This window comes from Nematolebias whitei, chromosome 16, assembly GCF_014905685.2.
Source record: "Nematolebias whitei isolate Nwh7 chromosome 16, NemWhi1, whole genome shotgun sequence".
NCBI classification, from domain to species: domain Eukaryota; kingdom Metazoa; phylum Chordata; class Actinopteri; order Cyprinodontiformes; family Rivulidae; genus Nematolebias; species Nematolebias whitei.
This window is the reverse complement of record NC_056513.1, coordinates 8,694,590-8,717,841: the sequence shown is the minus strand read 5'-3', so window position 1 is coordinate 8,717,841 and position 23,252 is coordinate 8,694,590. Positions and strand designations below refer to the sequence as shown.

At 42.1% G+C, this 23,252-nt stretch overlaps 1 protein-coding gene across 1 annotated transcript in view; it reads left to right on the top strand.

Moving 5' to 3' along the window:
- Positions 1 to 23,252, top strand: part of LOC119423058 (VPS10 domain-containing receptor SorCS1) — a 186,644-nt gene that overhangs the window by 143,313 nt on the left and 20,079 nt on the right. Inside the window, exons 8-16 of the mRNA XM_037690467.1 lie at positions 1,157 to 1,336; positions 2,543 to 2,689; positions 3,436 to 3,538; positions 8,057 to 8,133; positions 10,900 to 10,991; positions 11,363 to 11,470; positions 17,314 to 17,431; positions 18,695 to 18,828; positions 22,857 to 22,970. Coding sequence (XP_037546395.1) covers positions 1,157 to 1,336; positions 2,543 to 2,689; positions 3,436 to 3,538; positions 8,057 to 8,133; positions 10,900 to 10,991; positions 11,363 to 11,470; positions 17,314 to 17,431; positions 18,695 to 18,828; positions 22,857 to 22,970 — 1,073 coding nt within the window. The remainder of the gene's footprint in view (positions 1 to 1,156; positions 1,337 to 2,542; positions 2,690 to 3,435; positions 3,539 to 8,056; positions 8,134 to 10,899; positions 10,992 to 11,362; positions 11,471 to 17,313; positions 17,432 to 18,694; positions 18,829 to 22,856; positions 22,971 to 23,252) is intronic.

Genomic DNA, 23,252 nt, shown 5'->3' with positions numbered 1-23,252 from the left:
TAAACCCTTCCCACACTCTTGCAGTATTCTAAGCAATGTTTCTAAACTCTTAACGCTCTAAAAGAGCACAGAAAGTCATGATTTCAGCTCCCTGTCTCGGCTGCTCTTTGCCACCTGCAAGCAGTCTTGGCCACGCCCCCTTCTCCGCTTTGCACAGAAAACAGCTGATCAGCTGCAGAATGAAGCTTATCCTTCAGTGTGGGCTGCACACATGTGCAGCAGGTGCTAAATATTTTAAAATAATATATTTTAAATAAAAATTCCACGCCGATCATGCGGCTCATCCATCAATCAGCCAATTGTGTCATGTCCAATCTTATTTTGAAAAACTATGATAGAGCGAGTGCGTGAAAAACGAACCGTGAAGTAGCGATGGATTACTGTATTTCAAAAACATTGTTTATTTTGTAATCTGTTTTATCATTTTCATTATAACTTTTGTATTTTATTTAACCTTTTGAAATTTTTAGCTTTTTGCTTGTCTTTTTCAACTTTTAGCTTCAAGTTGTCATTGGGGGGGTTTAGCTTCTAGGGAAACTCTTGTGTTTTTGTTTTGTTTTTTTTTGTTTTTTAGCTAAACTTTAGTTATTTTTATATCTTAACTAGCCTTCTGATATTTTTGGCTAGCATTGGGCATTTTTGCTTTATGCTAGACTTTTGCTATTTTTACATTTTAGATAGCATTTTTCTGCCTTTAGCTTCTAGTTGTTGTTTTGCTGTTGCTACATTCTTGATAGCCTTTTGTTGTTTTAGCTAATCTTTTGCTCTATTTAGGTAGCTATCTGCTACTTTTGACTAGTGTTTAACTTTCTTTAGGTTTTAGCCATTTTTTTAAATAAGTTTTAGCTCGTGTTTTGCAGTTTTTGCCTTTAAGAGCTCAGTTTCAGCTTCTTCAGCAAATGTCATTGAAGTCCTTCAGTGCTCAGTGATGTTAGAAGGTAAAGCAATCTATAGTTGACTATAAAAGTATATTAGATTATGATTTTTGTTATGTATTAGTCTGAACAGCTAAAAAAAAATACTTTGTTAAAAGTTATTGTTTGCAGTCAATTTAATGTTGTCTTCTTTAGTTATACCATTTTAAATTATTGAATACAGAATGATTAATAGAAAAAGTTTGCATTTTCTCAGTGATTGGCGTTTTTCTGCTTCCCAGGAGCTGCATGTGATCAGCACAGACGAGAACCGTGTGGTGGCCGCCGTTCAGGAGTGGAACCAGAATGAAACCTACAACCTGTATGTGTCGGACACCTCGGGGGTCTTCTACACGCTGGCCCTGGAGAACGTGGTCAGCAGCATGGGCCTGGAGGGGAACGTCATGGTCGACCTCTATGAGGTAAACAAACATCTGTGCGCCAACGGCAGGACGATCTAAGATCTGTGAACCGTTGGGCTGGATGGCGTATGATGCCAGATATTCCACGGATCCCTGAGTGTCTTTATTGAAACCTTCAAAAAAATAACCATTTGATGAACAATTGTTGTTGGTGTCAATACAATTCAAGATGGCTGCCGCAGCCAACTGACCTTTGAAGACACAGATATGGTTATAATTAAGCTATCTGTGCTAATATCAAGCTGACCATCATCCTCAAACGCCACACATTGCACAACGGTTTTACCTCAATCTTTGGCAGCGACTGTTGGAGTCAACTCTGTTAGTAAAATATCTAATGAGCAACCTGTTGGATGTTAATCATTGGCTATGCATAGTCAACCTATTACATACATTTGTTTTCAAGGATTGACCTAAATGGCTCCAGTATTGTCATTTCTCAACAATTTCATCAATTTATTGGCAGCATAGAAAATAAACATTGTTGTTTCAATTTTCATTTTATTTTATGGATCTTAGTAGAAAGCAGCTCAAAAGTTCTTACATTGATACGAAGGGATCTCCTTCTTAAATACAGAATGTATTAAGCTAAGACGATTGTTTTGTTGATAATTAACTGCCTCTTATCTAGAAACTAAAGGGCAAATATTGAGTCTGTAGCTTAGGTATAAAACATTTTTTAAAAACAAACGACACTCAGTCTGAATCTTTATCTCAGAATCTAATAATTAAGTTAGAGATAATGCAGCTCATGTCTTGCAGCGGCCCCACAGATAGAATTGAATCCACCGTCTTGATTGGGGTCGCCACCCATGACGAAGGATATGCTAAATCTCTCCTCTGAGCGAGACTGAAGTATCTGTCATTTACTAAAGTGGACTTTCATTGCCTGATGCAACTGTCACCGACTCAATTCAGCATCCTCGCGCTGCACCAGGGGCCTCCAGCTCGCAGTCAGATTCATTTAAGGCACACATTGATTACTCACAAGTCTCCAGACAGTCGATCATTTTCCACTCAGCGTTTGTCGCCGTGTTTGGTTTTGTTGGGAATACAGACCAGGTCTCGAGGCGAGTGATTTGCTTTCCAGCATATTGCTTTTATTTCCTTCAGAGCTACTTGAAAATGTGAACGTGATCATATTCTCTGGACATATGAGGCCCGCCTGGTTTTTCTCTCAGAGCTGTTTCCTGTGTGATCTCCCAGGTAGCGGGAATAAAGGGAATGTTCCTGGCAAACAAAAAGACGGACAACCAAGTGAAGACGTACATCACCTACAACAGAGGCAGAGACTGGAGGTTGCTGCAAGCCCCGAGCAAAGACCTGCGGGGCGGCAGCATTCACTGTGTGCTGGTGAGTGTTGGGATGTTACGTGCTTTTATGTGTGCGTCCATCAAAGGCAGGTCCTGACAGCAGTAGACCGATCCCAACAGCTCAGAAAGAGCTCCAGGCCGTCAAAGCTGAGTGGCTCTGAGGCTGCCAAGCTGAAAGGTCACACCTTCGGATTCAGTCCAATGGGCTGACCTCCCATTTAAGAAACTCAGGGAGGGAGATGCTTCAGACGGAAAGGTTTTCCCTTCAACTGTCTGTCTCCCTGAGAACCTCAGAAAGTTGGGAAGGCTATTCATAGTTTGACCGAAAGCCAAAGTTCAACACTCTGTGTAAACAGCTCGGCTGTGTTTGCTAACGCAGAACTCCTTTCGTCTAACACTGCTGTAAGTCCTGAAGTAATCACCTTTTTTTGTTTTTTTGATGTACCAATTAGAAATTCCGTGGCATTTTTCGCCTTCTTTCCGTATTATACAGTCATTTGTCAGGAAATGTCAGAGTTTTAATAAACCTTGGAACAGCCCGTCAAAACACGGCCTGCTCCGATGGCATTTTGCCGGCTTGTAATGAGAATTGTGTCTGTAAAGGTTAACCCAATCAAAATTAATGGCGAGGCCAGCCAATGGGGGAATTGTGTTTGTGATGAAACTTATGACTTGGGAGGCGTTTGTGGAGCCGAGTCGATGCAACATTCGATGCGCCTTTGAGGTTCTCCATTGGTTCAGGCGAGAAACTTCCGCTAATTGAGTTTTTGACTTCTCGCTCTGCAGCCGTACTGCTCGTTACATCTCCATCTCCATGTGTCTGCAAACCCCTACACGTCTGGAAACATCGCCAGCAGGGAGTCGGCGCCAGGGATCATCGTTGCTTCAGGTGGGCGTGAGGGGAACCTCCTCACAATGAGGCCGTTTCTCTTTCCTGTTTACACTTCCTCTGTTAATTATTAAAATATTTTGCTTTTAGCTGAAATCATCTATTTTATTAGTGCTTAGAAGATGTTTTATTACCCCCTGACATGATAGGCATGATTTCTTCTCCCTGTTAGCAAAATATCTCAAGAACCAGAGAACAGAATGGAATGGAATGCGCAGAAAGTAATTATCGGCCCAACATTTCCTAATGCTAGTTCTTGCGTTAAATTAAACCAAGGCACACTTTAGGCGCAATGCGCATATGGGAGCAACGTCCTGAAGGCATGGAAACCTCAATTATGAACATGATCATGTCAGATAATTTAATCATCTCTGACTTCACACATGCTGACACGCACAGCCTCTGTATTAACCAGCGTGCTGCATGTGATGTCACGTCTTCTTCTTCATATCCAGGAATACTTCCTGAAAGTTTCAATAGTTTGTCTAGTGGTTCATAAGATATTGTGACAATTGCGGCTATGCCCAAATATAAGGACCAATGAGAACAGAGACCAAGACTCAGAATCAGTTTATAGTGTTTATTTACAAGGTAAGATATAAGCAATAAGCCAGGGGAGCGGCTGGAACCCTGAGGAGCAGAGAGAAAGTTAGAGTCTAGGACAGGGGTGTCCAACTCACTTACAAAAGAGGGCCAAAATTAAAACCTTTTTCAAACTAAGGACCAATTTCAGAATCTACCTGAACTCAAATGAGATATGCAACCTCTTTTCTTGGCCACAGGTTCCTCAACAAGAGTTTGATGGGCCTTATTTGATGTTCTCTGCTAGGCTTTTGACATCATAATCAAAGATTGCTTAAAAATTCGAGAGATAGTAGTATATTATGTTTCACATATCATCTTGAGGGCCAGACAAGACGTCAACAAGGGCCACATTTGGCCCCCGGGCCTTGAGTTTGACACATATGGTCTATGATGTCCAGGGCGATAATCGTATTGCAGTTCTCTCTCACGTTGGTGGTTGAGGTCAGACGTGGGGAGAGTAGACCCAAATGGTTCCAGGTGGAAAAGGTGCCGGTGAAAGGCAAGCAGTAGAAAGATGTGGAGGTGGCTGATGAGGCACAGAGGAGCTTGAGATCTGCAGAGGAGATTTCAGGAACACATGACATCAAAGGTAACTTGCTGGAGGCACAAAAAAAATGCACAAGTCATTAATATTTAGCTTGGACCACAAATAGAAGGCTAGAACAAGACTACCGTTGGCAGGTAATGCTCCAGCGCTGGATGAGTGTCTTCTGAGGCCTCTTGTTCTCCTCATGCTCATCAAGTCGCGGGACCACAGGTGTGGCTAATTAGAGTCTGATTGTGGCAGAGCAGAACTCCCACAGATATTAAGGTCACAAACAAGGATTCTCACAAAATACATTATCATCCGCCCTGGCCTTTAAGCAGCAGGTGGTGTTGACTAGATATTTATTTACAACTGATGGCTGACATGCCTAATCAGTCTTAGACAAAACCAACGTAGCTATAACTCTTTCAGTTCTAGACAGTTAAAATTTGGTGTGGTAGTAGCTGAGGGTCATCCCCAACCCACACCCTGAACTCAAACATCTCACACGAAAACATGCACGTCGGGTTTTTTCTTTACACATCGACCATAAAGTCAACTCTTTGTCAACATGAAAAAAACATCTCTGTTTCAAACTTTGACATGAAGGGCGGCGGGCGCTATGCATTCCTTTAGGGCTTCTCTAAATTTATATATTTAAAAAACAGGCGATTAAAACAAATGCATTACTTTGAGCGTGAGGCAGAAAACAAATCAACCTCAAAAAGAATGTCAAAATTCAGTTTTTTTTTTTGCTGTGTCTTTGTGTTCATAATAATTCTGAGTCACGTTTTTCATAATCAAGAATCTTTTGAACTCCTAGTGTATGCATGAGCAAGGGGCCGCAGTAGCTCAGTGGTCAGTGCTGCGATCTGAGGCTGCAGGTTTGAGTCCGGGTTGCATCCAGAGGGGCATCCACCATAAAACAATTGACAAATCTTTCATGTGTTTGCTCACCAAGAAGCAAGAAGCTGAAAAAAAAACCTATAACGTTTTATGCTTGAGCAGTTTTGATGACTTTGTGCTTCCTCAAAGAAACCTCAAAAACCCTCAAAGCAACAGAGCTGTTTGACATTTGTTTGTTTGAGCGTGATACAGATGTCCTCCATTAGCTCCAGCTGCATGTTTCATTCTTCTGTAGCCTCCCAGCATCAGATTGGGACTCCAGCAACTATCAGGAAACAACTTTTTCTTATCTTTGAACAGAAGAAAACCTCTCGACTGAAACCTGCAGCGCCCAGAACTATCACACGCCGAGTGACATTCCTGAAACAAAGCGATGACTCTCTGAGTCAGAAATAAAAAAAATGGTGCTACGTGACATCAACGGCCCTCCAGGTGGATTCACACGCTGGTGATATTTCCTCCCACATGATTCAGCACTGTCAGTAACTCATCAGCACACCTCAGGTGTCTGCAGAAGGCCGAGCTCACCGCGTCTGAGACGCCTCCGCAACAACCAACACGTTGAGCTTGACTCACTTCAGACTTTGTTTGAAATTAAAGATCTAGCATTGCACCATCTTTCATGCCAGGGTTTGAGATTAAGATTATTGTTGGTTATCATGCCAAAAATCTTGCTAAATATCTTGAAAATTAGCAGAGTTACATCCATTTTTGTATTATCTAAAATCATTTGGGTGTGGCTGCCATCTTGAACTGGGTGGACCTTAAAGGGCCTGTGCCATGCATATGCTACAAAATGCAAAAAGGGAAGAAAACATCTCAATGCATTGTGAATTTGGCACAAAACACATGGTTTTTACACATTCGGTGACATAACTGGCATATTTTCTTTTTAACTTGATGCAGCCAAAGTTAAACAGGAAGTGACATCAAAGGAAATTTTTGTGGTCTTTGTTTATTGAAACTTTTATTTGAACTCTGACTCTTCGTCTCTCTCGGAACATGACTCAAAATAATCTAAAGAAACATCAGATTCTCCTCTGCTGTCGGTGTTAGCCATTGCAGTGACGTTGCGTTCTTTGCAGGAGTTCCCCTTTGACATCACTTCCTGTTACTCTGCATGAGAATATCTCAACAGCTGCTCATCTCAGCAGTGTGAGAAAAAAAAAATCAATACATTATTAATGTTATCTTTACAAAAATACATTCATGTTTATTATGAAAACTTTATGTCACAGTCCCTTTAAAACATCAAAGTTCATGCTCAGTCATCCAGGTACAAAATCCAATAATGGTCAATCAGGTCATCTGGACAGTTTATTTTTTTGGAAAGACATTTCGCCCTCTATCCTGAGGGCTTCGTCAGTCTGAGGAGTCCCACGTAAACTGTTTTCCCCACTAAGCAGTACTCTCCTTTAGTGGACCAACCAGTTTGCTGGTGATAACCACAAACTGTTACTGATAACCAGCAAACCAACCAGATTACTTGGGACTCCTCAGACTGATGAAGCCCTCCGGATAGAGGGTGAAACGTCTTTCCACAAAAAAGAAACTGTACAGATGACCTGATTGACCATTATTATTGGAGTCCCTTTAAAAGTTCATAAATTGTAGATTGTCAACAAGTGATTACTTTATAACGTTTCCAGTTACAAAGTAAATCAGTCCAGTGGTTCTTGAGATATTTTGTTAACAGTACAGGCAATTGAACGCACAGAATCACAAGCCATAACATTATGACCATTGAGACTTTTCCTTTTTGCGTTTTAATTTGAGAGCTAAATATTTTTTATTGATTATTATGACAACTTTACTGACGGAGTGTCCAGCAGGGAAAGGAGCACATAAAGAAATACTCTGTGAATGCTACAAGCAGCCATAAAATCATAATTGGTTTGTTGTAAATGGAAAATTAATGCATGTTTTTGTCCATAAAAGCACTTTTCCGGTGAGATTGTTGTTGGAATTTAATTACTCTCAATGCACCATAAAAAAATTAGAAACTGAATGAGGCGTTTTTATTTTTTTTAAACGTTGATGGACACAATTTATGAGTTTAATCCTAAAACTGTGATCTGATTTTTGATTTTCAGCTGCAATGTGTGAAGAAAAATGTTCTTTAAGGTGGGTTCATGCAGGGGGGCAGTCATGCCTGTGAAAATGTGCCACCTGGCACCAATTACAGGCTGAATTAAAGCAATTGCAGCCTTTTGCTGTGGATTGGGAAAGCTTGTCTTAATGTGGTCAGAACTGCTGAAAGTTGAAAACAGTAATCAGGATTTATTGGTTAATTCTGGAGCTCGGGCAAATGTCACGCAGCACCGCAGATCTGCTGAAGCACTGCAATTACAGCCGTGGTCTGCAGCTGCAGAGTGGAGCCCCCCTGTGCAACCCCACTCCTGCTGTACATTTCCTGTAAAAAAAAAAGTTGTATTTGGTTGAAAATGAACTTTAATTCCTAGATCTACATTAATGCTGCTCCCCGTTCTGTTGCCCCGCAGGCTCCATCGGCGCGGAGCTGACCAGCAGTAACGTCAGCGTGTTCATCACCTCGGATGCAGGGAACACCTGGAGACAGGTGAGGGCTCCTTAGTGCTGGGGTGTCCTGCTGTTGGCTTCAAATGTAACCTGCCATGTGAGTCCAGTCACTTATGTGGTGACGTGGACGTATAAAATAAAATGACAGCGCTTCTGTTGTGAATGTACTGTTGTTGTAGGGAGAGAAAAAACTTGTTTACCTTCAAGGCTGTTGAACATGCCTCCCCTGGCATCAGCTGACTGACACTTCCTGTCTGTACTGGTGTCACGAGGTGGGCTGATGTCGGCCTCCGTGGTGCCAGACCTTAAAGGTAGCTGTCTCTCTTTCAGCTGATGTCAGGGCACCAGACGTGCAAGGCGGTGCAGTGGAGGAGCAAAGGAACCTCCTCACTTCTGACACATTTCAAACCTGTAGAATAATTCCAGATTATTTATTCTATCAGTGCGTATGATTGGTTGCCTCGTCGGTTCTTGCTTTGTAAACCGTTTACAGACTTGGAAAGGGTTTTTGCAGCTTTCCAAATTCAAGCAACTGAGAGCAAAGAGCGCCGTTATTTTGGTGAAACAGTAGAAACATTATTTTACAAATTTATTTCCCTAGCAGAGTTTCTAGAAATGTTTTATTCATCGTTGATTGATTAAATCCACTCAACATGATTCTTTGAAGAGCATCCGTAAAACTAATCCAGGAAGTTTCAGTCAAACCAGAAATAAAGTATTTTTAAAAAATGTTGCGTCATCACCGTACCCTTTCCCTGAACCTTTCTTCTCCACACAAAATATAACAAATATTACCCTTGAATTTTTTTTATCTCCAAGTGCTTTTAGTGTTGTTACAAAGAATAACTCTTAAACATGCTTCCGATATTATTTTTCATTGTTACAAAGTATCTGTCCTGCAGCGATGTCCTGTTTTCGGATGATTGTTCCCTCTCGTATCAGATGCTGTGCAGCTGGAAGGATTTTTACTGAAACCTTTTTACTTTGGACATTTGTTATGATGCATAACCAACAAGGTGTTTTTAAACAACCAGGAGCAGCTGATTAACATCTCAAAAGCTCAAATACCTCAACTATAGCCCCAAATTAGTTGAAAAGGAGGACCCGTTGACAAATTCCCGTCAACCTGGCGGCGGTGCTCAAGTGCCTGGCTGCCGAGATCCTGGAGCTGGTAAGAGGTTTGGCTTGTGACGGCGGGAGGATCGGGATCATCCCACGGCACCTTCAACTGTCTGTCCATGGTGACAAGGAGCTCGGCACACTGCTGGGGGGAGTGACCATCGCTCAGGGAGGAATTCTGCCTGGCATTCGTGCAGTCCTGCTGCCCAGGAGGACCGAGAGGCCCGCCGGATCTGACAGCAAGCTGGATCCAGATGGACAAATGGGTATCTGTGGCCAGATTCTTCAGCTTCACTACAGGAGATCCTTCCTGCCCACAGCTATCAGCATCTATAACAACTCTTGAATGAAACCAGGATGATGAACTAACTATGACACTTAATGTCCATATTTTTTAATTGAATTGAATTGAATTGATTTGAAATGGGGCAGCACAGTGGCACAACTGGTAGAGCTGCTTCCTCTCAGCGAGCAGGTCCTTGGTTCAAACCCCGGTCCAGGGGCCTTTCTGGGTGGAGTTTGCATGTTCTCTCGGTGCATGCGTGGGTTTTCTCCGGGTGCTCCGGTTTCCTCCCACAGACCAAAAACATGCATGTTAGACTGATTGGTAACTCTAAATTGCCCCTAGGTGTGAGTGAGAGAGTGAATGGTTGTTTGTCTCGTTTGTCTCTATGTGTCCCTGTGATGGACTTGTCCAGGGTGTACCCCGCCCCTCGCACAGTGATTGCTGGACATGGGCACCAGCGACCCCCGTGACCCAAAATGGAATTAGCGGGTAAAGAGAATGGATGGATGGATGGATGGATGGATGAATTGAATTGAAATGTATGGGTCTGAAGGAAGTTCTGAATAAGCTTGTCAAATCCGGCCATGTTTGTTTACCCCCCACAGACTGCCGTCCAGCCAGCCTGATGCAGCTCAGACTTCCTTGTAGTTTTTGGTGGTTCTAGCTGAGTGCTTTGTTTACACCGAGTGTGGACCCACAGTTCACAACCACCTCTCAGCATATCTGGAAATCTGAGTGAACTCTGTCATGCAGCGCCGTTTAATACAATATATATAGAATAACCAGTTTTATGCTTGATTTCAAAGTTTGCAATAAGTAGCTCCCAGGAAAAGTGATGAAATGTTCTGCAGTGATGGACACAAAAAATATTCACCAACAGGAACTGAGAACATCCTGGAAAAATGTCCCAATGAAGTTGTGTTGGATTCAGCACTTCAAGCAGTTTCCTGCAAAAAAATGTTCTTCCAGAAACTACAAGTGAATTAAATTTGTGGACTTAGATGTGAGTCCCTGGAAAAAAAATGATTCGTGCAAGAGAGATGTTAAATTCCTTCCCCAGTGTGGACGTGAAACCCTGAAACACATCACTTTTCAGTTCGCGAGGCTCGTTTCTAATTAAACACGGCAACGAAGCATCATTATTTAGAAGCTGATGAGACACACGAGGGCTGAGACGTAAACTACGAGCATGCTGTTAAATGAAATCAAGTTTAATTAGATTTTAAATCACAATCTGGATCATCTGGGGTCTTTTATGTAGTGAAGTCATGACTTTGAAGCTTCACAGAGAAAAGCCCCGTGCTCCTTTGCTTTAGCAGCTTGAAATGAAAGCAGGTTGATGTGTGCAGGAGTGTGGAAGAAACACTTTGGTGAGTTTCCCCTCTCTTTTTCCCCCCACAGATCTTTGATGAGGAGTACGCTGTACTTTATCTCGACCAAGGTGGAGCCTTGGTGGCAATAAGACACACTCCGCTTCCCATCCGACACCTGTGGTGAGTCATTACGAGACAGAAGCCATTTGTCACAGCACGACTAATTCCCTCAGAGGAAGCTCAGAGGCTTAAGTTAGTCAAACAAAAGCAAATGAGTTTGCCTTCGAACCGGGGAATGATATGATTCTGGTTAAAGAATCCATCAGCCATGGAAAATGACTCCTCTTACAACTGTCATTCGATTTCTCCTTCCCGTGCTTGAAGTTGTAATGAGCCTCGCTCTCTCTGATTGGTGTTCACTGAGCAGGGTCCCCGAGCGCCGAACGGAATATGAAACAAAGTTGTTAGACAACGCTGTGGGTCATTAGCGTGTGCACACAGTTGGGGGATTGTCGTGGATCCCTTGATGCAGCTGCTGTTTGTGTTCTCAGGTTGAGCTTCGACAAAGGACGACAGTGGAACAAGTACAGCTTCACCAACACGCCTCTGTTTGTGGACGGGGTCCTGGGAGAGCCTGGGGAGGAGACGCTCATCATGACGTGAGCAACAGCGATCTGTCTGCATGCATATTTACCAACCCCTCAGAGAAAACAAATGCAACAAATTGCCTTTTGGTTTGATGCACAAACTGTGCACTGTTGTGGGGGAAAAAAGAGATTCCCAAAACAACCAGGTGTAAGCTTCATCGGGTTTATTGCAAAGCTTTGGAGAACAGCCAGCAGTCACAGAAGATCAATGCATGTACAAGTTCACACGTAATGCTTTCACCTGTCTGAGGCTCTGACCCGTTCTGACTTTCTGAACTGATAAAGTCAGTTTTGTAGAAACTTCCTGCTGCCAAACCCTCCCCGTCTTATCAGAACCCAGCTGCAGTCAGAAGCAGGAGGGAATCTGGAACCAAGCAGCTCTAGGACTCTTGTAAGAAAGATGTCACTGTAATCACATTAATAGCTATGTTTTCATGGACATAAGTAATCAAATTAAACGGCCATTCAGAATAAAAATTCGGACTATTCTTTGTTGATTCAGCTTGATCCGAATAAAGTTTTAATCAGAATCAGAATCAGTTTATTATTGCCATGTCAATGAACGAGGTTCACAAACTAGGAATTTGCTTTGACATAAGGTGCGAATAGTAATAAAGTAAAATAAAGTAAAAATTAAGTAAAAATGAGAACATTACATAAGACATAAGACCTGTGTACACCCACAAATAAAGTAAAATTAAAAACATAACATAACCATATGTACACCCATACAATAGAAAACTATAAAAAAGCTTAGAGAACAGTACAGATGGAGTATTCAATTGTAATCCAAGTGAGAGGGGTGGTTTATGCCAATTCTTAATCAAAACAGTGCGCATGTATGTAAACACTTAATCTGATCGTTTCATTGTGATTGAAACTGACCTGACCGCGCATGTGCGACCTGTCAACCTTATGTATTTCAGCCTGGCTACGTGCTAATACTTTGTATGTCGGGAAAGCAAAACTGGTCGGTGAGCGACAACATTTCTACTAGAAACTTTGAAAGAGCTCAAAATAATCTGTATTACCTGTAGCTCAGTCAGGGAGCGCAGTAACGTCTCCACCGTCATTAAAACCTGGCGCGGGTCCGTTTTGGGCGCTCAGGTTTGTTTACGTTCATCCCGGAAGTAGAACTTCTTCTTCTGTGTTTTATTTTTTATTTTTTATGAGAGTTCATCACTGCGCATGTCAGTACTTCTATTCAGAATTAAAGTCCGCTGCATGTTAACGTTCGTTGTGAACCGATTGTGCCCATGTAAACAAAACATTTGGATTATTTAATCCAAACACATTTTAATCCGATCAAAGAATTTTGCGCACGTAAACGCAGCTAATCAGACCTCGAGGATAATAAAAACCATCTCTTGCTGTCCCTTCACTGACCGGTCACATGAAGACTGATTATTACATAACAAGTAACGGAACATTTTAATATCCTTCAGAATAACAATGAAAGAGCAGTGAAAATTATGGAGCACGCTGAGTGCAAATAATACACATTCCTTTTTTTTTTTTTTTTTTAATTAAATTTATTCATTTTAAAATACAACACAAAAAAAAAATAATAATAATGCAAACTAAGTTTATATAATATATAAATAAAATGAAGGGTAGCAGAAGGAAGAAAAAAATCTTATTTTATCTGCCCCCTCTTACAATGCACTTGACATGCACAAACACATTTTTCCTTAAACAAGAGACCATTTTTAAAAGCTTGAGTGAGGTTGTGTGGAGAACATATGAGTAGTTCATATGTTACCTGCAGTAGACAGCAGTGTGAGCAATTTTGGTTTATACAATTTGAGAGGAATTATGTGGAAGTGAAGCTAACAGCTAACGGGGCTCTACTCTGAGCTCTTCTTGGACGAGTGACATCCTTATTTCTGAGTCTGAGCTCGACCATCGTACAGAGGACGCTCAGTTCAGGGCCTTGATCAGCACCTCATGTCTGTAAGCGAAGACTGCGCTGTAGATGGTCCAGGTGATATGAGAGCTTTGACTTGGCTCAGATCGTTATTGAATATTACAGACCAGAGCAATGCTTTCATCACTGCAGACCAGTACCAGATCTGTCAGTCCTTCTCATACACTGCCCCGTCATCACTTGTGAACAAGACTTTGGCTACTTGAGCTCACAACTCATCCCCATACAGGAGGGAGAAATCCACTCTATTCCAGATGAGAACCAAGACCGCAGACTAATCCTAACACTGAGGGTCCGACAGCTTCATTTATCTGGACTTTATTATGTTTTTATTTCAGGTTTTTACAATTTTTATTTTCTGTTCTTTTGAGATTTTTCACATTACTTTTTTACTATTCCATGTATTGCTATTTTTGCTGTACACTACTTTGGTGCAGAGCTAGCTCTTTTTAAAGTAGTATACAATATGAATAAGTTCACATCGTCTTTTAAGTTGAGACAATTGTGACGACGTAAACAGCCGTCACATGCAAAACTGCCGAGGTGTCGAAATATACCAGCGTTGGCTTCAATTGCTGAAATAGTTTTTAGTTTTCAGTTGCTTGACTCCAGCATGATTTCTCTCTTTTAAACTCTGACGACTCGAACTGCTGTCTGCAGCAGGTAAGATACTGAATGTCCTTTAGCGCTTCGCACAACCCACTTAAAAAAACAACAACTTTGTCTTTAACCCGAGCCTTTTGCTTTTTTGTGTCGTCTCCGTTCAGCTTTCCTCTCCCTTTTCTTTTCCAACGACATCAACCCAACATCAGAACCGTCGGCCTCCAGATTGCGATCACTTGAGACGAATGCTTTCAAAGACAGCGGCACCATTTGAAGAACACGAAGGAAAATGATTGAATGATTAAAGGAGATGAGGAACATTAAAGGAGCCGTGTTTTAAAGGTTTTAACTGCTTTGGAAATGGGGCAGAATGACCAGAATGTGCCCGCAGAAAGCAGACTTATGAAGACTGTCCTCACATTTATTATTAGAACAGCCAGGAGCTGCAGAGCGTTCATATGATGCAGCGCTGCCTCCTTATTGCAGCAGAAATCCAAGCCTTTGGGGCGCGATACCAAAGGCTTTCCATAGAAATCGTATCAATGTTTCATGGCACCTGCCATTAATGATGGAGTGACAGCGGGGCGGTGTTGCTGCTCTGCAGGAGAGTGATGAAGAGCAGCAGGAGGAGCGGAGGGGGGGATATGACAGTGCTCAGCACCCTTCTGGAGAAGAAAGGAGTTCTTTAGGGGTTCAGAGGAGTAAAAAGACAATATGGGCACAGTGGAGCTAAGAATAAGTTCTGGGCTGCAGAGCCTCCGGGCTGGCAGACGCACCATTAGTTTTCATAAGACCATCATGCACTGCTTTCTTATCAATTTGTACTAATTTCTACAGTAAGTGGCTGTCATGGTCGGATGCCTCCTGCGCTAATTGACAGATTGTGATTAATATGTTGCAGCAGGAACAGTGGAGGGGTCAGCACACACACACACACACACACACACACACACAGTTTAGCTGAAGATGGAACATTTTTCTGTTCAGTCTCATAACCTTGAGTTGTTGTTTTGCTCTGTATCCCTTTAAAACATGAATATTTATTTTAATAATAGGAAAAAGTTAGCATTGTCCTGCTCGCTCGGATCGGTTTTTGTTATTCACGTTTGCTAAAACCACGTTTTGCACGCGTGATGGTACCAAGTGGAGCTCATTAATATTTTACTATTCATAAGGCACACCAGTTCGTAGTTCTTAAAAATTCTTGGGACATCGGAGACAGGCTTGCAAAGTTAAAAAGCAATTTATTAATTTCCATTTTTTATAAATACTTTTAAAATACATTTTAAATACTTTAACAAATCAAATACTCATTTTAAAAGTTATAGTCCAGACCTAGGTGTGAGGCTAATTACCCACGCCGCTGACATGAGTGTTTAGGGACCACGCCCCAAATAATTAGTTGTGGAGAAGTCCAGTGAAGCAGCCACAGGCGTCTGGAGTAGAGTTGTTCGATACCAGGATTTTCTGGTTCGATACGATATGTGAGTATCGGTGGTATCGATGCAGATACTGATACTTTTTGCAAATACGCCTAATGTGTCAGTTAAACCTAAAAAAAGCAGTGTATTCAAATCAAAGCTGCATAAAGAATGCAAGACAAAGTAATTTCTTTATTTTAAACTCAGGAGTATGTTGATGCAGTGACCTCATTTAGTCTGAGCTTCTAAAACAAACAGGACATCATGCAAAATGTGTGAAAATGGTTTTTCAAACAATAAAAATAAAAATCATAAAACTATTAAAATAAATTATTAAATATCTATTAAATAATGAGATATGTTTAAGATAATATGTTATGTTTTTGTTTTTTTTGCTCTGTATAATTTGATGACACCTGGTCCAGGTAATCCACTTTAAATTATAATTTCTTTATGAAACTTTACCTAGGCTATTTTGCCCATGTGAGATTATCTCAGTGATACACATATTATTAATCCAAACTGAACTCGTGCAACTATTTGTTGAAGCATGAATTTATTTTAATTATTTCATAACAATATATATTAATTTGAACAACTCCAACTGCAGCAGTTCACTGCTGAAAGCTCCACATTTTCTCCCTCTGTACCTGGATAGTCCTACAGCCCTGAGGGACTCCTCCAGAGCAACAGCACCTGACTCTCCTCTGTCCACCTCATCACTGTCTCATATTCTGTGTTGTGATTTAACAGGAAGTGTTTCACAAGGTTTATTGTGTTGCTACAGCTCTTTACAGATTTTCCACAAACCTCACAAACTGCTTCTTGGCTGTTTCTGGAGCTGAAATAACTCCACACACGACTCTCTTAAACTCCGCCGCTGTGTCTACAGACAGACTGACGAGCAGCGTGCCGCTCCGCTGAAACGCATTTACTCAGGTGGAAGAAAAAGTAGTTCCCTCCGTGTATCATTTAGACAAGCTCTCAATAGTTTAGTTACTTTCCAACATCTTCCTGTTAATGATATGCATTACCTGAAATGACTAAAGTATCAAAAATATGGATAGTTTGAATTAAACATTGATTCTAGAGCGAAACGTTCCAGCATAGATAATGTTGATATTTTAGTATTGATCCACACATCACTAGTCTGGAGACAATTAAGTGCAATACTCTGTACAACCCAAACAGCAGTGGTCCTCCAATTGAGACAGAGCAATGGTAATCTTCCATAGAGACAAATAGTTGTAACCCCACTGGAGACAAAACATTGGTCCCAACTTCAGCAAAGGACCTACTGTATCAAATTAAGTCAACTGATCACTATCAAACAGTATTAAATTTGAAGCTGATGATGAGAGTCAGGACTATATTTCCATACTGCTACACACTTTGCTGCTGTTTCCTAAATGAAAAAGTTGCGTTGCCTCTGACGAGCCCTGGTTGGAGTGTGTGGAGCTGAGGTTTTCTCTCAGGCTCCTTTTGGCATTCGAAGCACGGATATTTGTGTCGGCTGTGCTGTGAGGGAAACGAAGCAACACAAAAAAACTCTTTAGGAGAAAGAGTCTGAAAGTGCACGACTCCTCATCACTTTTCATTTCTCAGATTTCCACCTTAGCTCCTGCTGTAAGATCAAATCTCGGGAAAACACGTTTATTTCCTGTGCGCTGCGTGAGGCTTTTTAGGGGGTTTATTTTTTAACGTTCATTTTTTTGAGTCTTCTCATTTGAAGCAGCTGCTGACCAAACAGGAGCGACTGTTTTATTTGTGGATCCGTGTGCACCGGTGAAGGTTTACTGTGAACGTGGGCCCTGGTGCTGATGCTGGTTAGCAGTTATTCTGTCTGCAGCACCTCAGGCTGGTTTTATTTGTGACGAGCATCGGTTTGTTTGACTCGTTTCCAGGATCTTCGGTCACGTCAGTCATCGCTCCGAGTGGCAGCTGGTGAAAATAGACTTCAGGTCCATCTTCAACCGGAGGTGCACGGAGGCAGACTACCAGACGTGGCACCTACACAACCAGGTACGCTTAGCACCTCCCTCCGATCCAAGGCCGAAACCGAAGATGTATTTTATTCCAGAAGCGCCGGTTCTGTCTCTGAAGGAACATGCTGAGCGCTTCTGTAAAGCACGGCGGTGGCGTCATCATCATTGTTTATCCACAGAACCTTAGTCATTTAATTGTCACAGGTTTAAGTAGCGTTGGATTATGTTAACCTGCCTCACAGGAACAAGGTTGCAGGTTCAATTCTCAGTCAGTGCCTTTCTCCCCAAACACAAGTGGATCTTCTCAAGGCACTCCAGCCCGTTAGGTTAAGTGATGACTCTAAATTGTCGCCGGTGGGAGTCTGAATGTTTCTCAATGTGTCCCTGTGCTGGTCTTAGGATCTGTCCTTGGTGTCCTCTCACCTAAAGACAACTGGAAATATGCAGCAGCTCTCTGAGGCCCTGAAAGGATAGAAAAATTAGACAAATATTTCTGTTTGTCACTTAGTGAGGACATCATCACAGCAGACAGGACACACACCATGAAACATCCATCCATCCATTATCTGTACCTGCTTCTTCATTTTCACTGGTGCCCATGTCCAGCAGTCACTGAGTGAAAGGCGGGGGACACATGGACAGGTCACAAGTCCATCATGGGGACACGTAGAGACAAATGAGACAAACAACCCTCAAACAACTCTCACTCTCACCTAGGGACATTTTAGAGTTACCAATCAGCGTGACATGCATGTTTTTGTTCTGTGGGAGGAAACCAGGAATCAGTCTCAGCTACTAAATTTGAGTTTGGTGTTTGTACATTTGACAGAGTTGGAGCCATTTTTGTGTTTGCTAAGACGCCTTTGCTGTGGCAGCCATCTTAAATAAGTTTGACTGGCTAAGAATCATGGTGGAGGGGTCTGCAGCTGAAAAACCTCCACTTCTCCGAGTTCTCAGCTGAACCTGGAAAGTTTCAGTTTTTTTTTTTTTTTAGTAGACGTGAGTGTTTGTGGGAAGCGTTCTCTCTTTGACATCTCACTGCTGACACCTAATGCTCAAAGACAGAAAGTTATGGGATGAAACGTGCAGCAGGGAGCTGGACTCCTGAGTTCTTGTGCATCTCAGTTGGTCGTGGCAAAAAAAATAAAAAGTTTCGGCTGCTGACAGACTCAGTAGCTGAAGTTCTTCCGAATGGGAATGCATAAATATCAGAGTAATAAAAGTAGACCTCTGATGTAGTTCAGCACCAAACAGCTGATTAGTCTTTTTCTTCGCTTGTGTTTGTGAAAATGATCTGCAGGGCGAGCCGTGTCTCATGGGCGTGAAACGGATCTACCGGAAGCTGAAGCCCACCTCCAGGTGCGTGATGGGAAAGACGTACTCGGTGACGATGACGTCAGGATCCTGCGACTGCACGGAGGCGGACTTCGAGTGGTCAGTGATGGTTTTCTTGTTTCATACCCTTCACAGTCAGGTCAAGCTTAAAGTGCTCGAAGGAAATTTCATCTACACTAAAAAGAGTTTTCTGCTGAAGATTGTGAGAAGCTCATGCAGCCACATTTTCACCAAGTTTATTTCACAAATAATTTAATTACAAAAAGCCTGAAACTTATTTCAGCTGATGTCAGTTTAATTTGATTTAAACCAATTAAAGCGTTTTAAAATTCAGGATTATTTGTCCTTAAATTTACTATAAACAATGTGAAAAGTTGTAACAACTTTGTTCCCAGGTATTTTTAGATATTACTTTTTTTTTTTAACAAATATTCAATAAATGTGCTACTTTTTTCAATGGTCAGGATAAATATAATTTTTTGTGTATTAATTATCTATAATTTTATTAATTTAAATGATTGAGTTTGTTACTGAGCCACCATAGAGAGGCACTTTCTATACGATCACCACATTTTAGTGGCGTTAGAAAAGTCTGGACTCATGTCGGAACATTCAGGCTAAAAAATCTCGACTTTGGTCTGGTTCTGGTCCAGAACTCTTGAGCTTCCTTCAGATGAAATGAGCTGTGCTGCCACGTTGTCTTTAGAGAGAAGAGACCTCCTCCTTCAGCTCTTCCAAACAAGTTATGTCCTTTGACCTTTAACCTGCTAAGCGAGGCCTGCGTCTGAGAGGACACTAGTTTTTGGAACATTGCGTGGTCTGCCCTTCGGGGTGAATGCATTGATGTAGATTCTCAGTCCAGGACACGGACTTCTTGAAGATGTGTTACCTCTCATTCAAAAGGCTTCTTCGGTTCTAGAGAAGCTTCCTTTAGCTTCTATTCAGCCCATTTGTATTTTTATGTATTTTATTCTGTATATTTGACAGCATTTTGCTACTTGTAGCTTTCAGCTAGTGTTCTACTGCTTTTAGCTTTTAGCTAACTCCCTGTCAGCAGGTGCGTACATTGCTGCTAAAATGTAAGTTTCGTAAAATTTGCGAAACTGTAACATTTGGGAGTGTTGGCGCAGTGGTTAGAGAAGGAGAGCCTGCAATCAGGTGGTCATAGGTTCGAATCCTCTGACCGTTTGCCCCACTTTGGGGCCTTGAGCAAGGCTTTAAACCCCCCAGCTGCCTTAGATGGCAGCCCTCTGCTCCACACATGTGGGCTGCGGCAGCTCAGTGCTGTCAGAGAGGCCGTCCAGCGTAAAAACAATGATCACATCCTGATGTGAGTTTCCTGGCTGTGGCGACCCCTGAAAAAGGGAGACCCACCCCCCCACGCCCCCCAAAATTTTGAATTGACGAATAAAGTTTTAGAATTCATGGGTCCAGTGGTTTGTTTCTCACTCTGAACTGTGACACTGAACCATCTTGGACATGTGGACAAAAGGTTCTTCCTGTTATCTAAAAAAGTTAAGTCGGGTCCTCTGGATGGACTCTTCTTCCAAAAGACTTGGTCAGTCTGAGGAGCTGCAACAAACTCAGTCTTATAAACAACCCCTTCTCATAGACTCCCATGTTTTTGATATAAAATGCAAAATTTAACCAAATCCACACCCTCTTGAAATTGGAAAACTTGTGGAATAAGAAGGTTTAGAGATTTCTGCAGGTCTTAGTGCTGCAGCTTTAGCTCTTGTGAAGTTGAGATTATGAGCTCAGTGATCTTCATCAAGGAGAAGATTCCTCTGATCATCAGATTCCTGAGTCCTGGCAGATCCTCTCCAAGGCTCCTGCTGCCTCTTAATAGAAACCAGTTAAATGTGTGGAAATGTCTGTTTGCGTGTGAGGAGAGAGAGAAGCAGCCGAGGTGTTTTTCATTCTCAGACGTTCTATTGATTTCACTTTAATGTGCGCCATCGTTCACCGCTCGAAGGTCCGAGTGCTACGAGGGAAAATGATCACTCACAGCTGCTTTTGTAGCAGCGACTCTTAATGCCACAGACGAGGATTTTCTCCCTCATCCAGATCAAAACAGCCAACTATTAATTATATCAAATATGTTTTTTTTTTCTTTGCGCCATTTGTTCCCAGATCTGAGCGTCTCTGGAGTGAGGCGGCTCTCGGAGAAGGCTCCGACAGAACCATAAATCACAGCTCCTAATCGCTTTCATTAACAATCACAACACTTCTGCATCTGTGAGCGTGTCGCTCTAATTGGGGCAATTTGTCCGTATCATTTTCAGGACACGTGCGCCGCTCTGCCTTTTAATTTGTGGCACAAACAAATTATGAGCCGTGTTGAAAACATGTTGAAGAAGCAGAGAGCAGCAACACCTCTGGACTCAAACTCTAATTAACTCCATGTATTTATTTTATAGCTTTGAATTGTTTCAACGGCTGTTTTCTTTGTCACTGATGCGATTCTGAGCATTAATATCATAAAACGTACATGAGATTTATTTATCTGAATATTTCAAACCCCGTGCTCACCAAATATTTTTAAAAAGTGGCTGTGTATGGTCCACATGGCTCTGGAGGAGTTCTGGTCTGCTCTCTGAAGGTCCACCGCAGCATCTCAGTCAGGATGACGTTCTGGACTCTGACTGGACCGTTTCTTTCGGTGTTGCCAGATTTCACGATAGAAATAAGCAACCAACTCTATGAAAATGAGTTCAAAACAAGCCCAACTGGCAATCCTCCACATTATCTAAAACAGAGGCTGTTTTTAAACAGCGTACATTTATTATGTCATTACACATAAACTAGAGCAAAATTACGCTAAACACTTTGAATAACATACTTTTAAGTTCTGATAAAAAATACTTTTTGCATATGTAATATTTTCTACATATTTTTAAAAACAAAACATGACTTCTGCGTGTGAGTGGAGCCCCCTAGTGGTCAGCCACAGTATGAGTGATTGGTGTGCGTGCCCACAGTCGTATTTGTATATGTGCACCTGTCCCCTCGCCAACTTGGGCGGGAGTGATAAACAGGCAACGGGGGCGTGGAAGGGACAAACTGCCTGCTACCACTCGTTTTTGCTTTATTGTGTGGAGCGGGGAGATAATCAACTAGTTTCACTCGAAAAGAAAGTCAAGCCCAAATAAGCAACTTCACGTTCAAAACAAACCCAAGAAGCCGCAACCCACGACTCCCAAGATTTACAAGCAACTTTAGGAAAAAATAAACCCAAAGTGGCTTCTAATAAGCAGACTTGGCAACTATGGTTTCTTTTCGTTTAGACCCGTTCTATTGTAAATCAGCTGCTGTGTTCTGGACCATAGTTCTGTTGGACCCAGTTGGATCCAAGCTTCAGCTGTTGGACTTCAGAATCATTTAGTCTCCAGAGGAGTTCTGGTCCACTCGGTGACTGACAGGAGTCCGAACCATCAGCCCTCCACCACCATACTTGATAATTGGCACGAGGTGTTTGCTGCAGTGCATTCTGGGTAAAAGTTTCTACTTCAGTCTCATTTGCTTCCAGAAGTCTTGTAGTTCCTTCAGATGAAAATTTTCAAACCTAAATCGTTCGACCGTGCTGGTTTTAGAGAGGAGAGGTGTGGTCTTGCAACCTTTCCAAACAACATATGTATTGGGTCTCTTTCTAATGGTCCTGTCATGGCCTTTGACCTTTGACCTGCTGACCGAGGTCTGGATTCTGACATGAAGCTAATTTCTTTGAGCATTGCATGGTCTGACCTTTGGGGTGAATTAGTGTAGATTCTTGTTCCATTATTTTGTTTGAGAGGTTAAATGAAGAAACGAGAGAAATCTAGTTGCGTTTTCCTGAACCATGTGGTTCAGCATGAAAACCTGATGTTTCTCCTGAATCTGTATCTCCTGTATCTTCAACTCATATTATCCTCTGTTTTTACTTGAAGACTTATTTAGATCATTTTGAGACTTGGTTCACAGCAGGTTTTAATATTTATTGTGTCCTGGAGTGTGAATGTTTAGAGATCAAATGTCTTCACAAGTTGTACTGGTTGGTGTCCAGATCTTCTGTTTTGACTTGAATTTTCCAGAAACAGTTTTCTCTGTGGTTCCTGGTGGGATCAGCGCATCTGCTCATTCTCTTACAGTGACTACGGCTACGAGAGACGGACGGATGGAAAGTGCAGCCCGGCTTTCTGGTTCCATCCATCGTCCACGTCCAGGAGCTGCACCACAGGAATGATGTTCCTCAACAGCACGGGGTAAACATGAGTCAGACTGAAATCAATCAGTTGTTTATTTCCTGAGAAAAACAAAAAACACATCTGAGGAAACTCTGATCAAATTCATCCATCCTTCTTTCCGCTTGTTCCCAAGTCGGGTCTCGGGGGCAGCATCTTGAGCAGGGAGGCCCAGACATCTCTCTCCACAGCCACTTCTTCCAACTCCTCGGGGAGGACTCCAAGGCGTTCCCAGGCCAACTGAGAGACAGTCTCTCCACAGTGTCCTGGGTCTTCCTCTGGGTCTCCTCCAAGTTGGACATG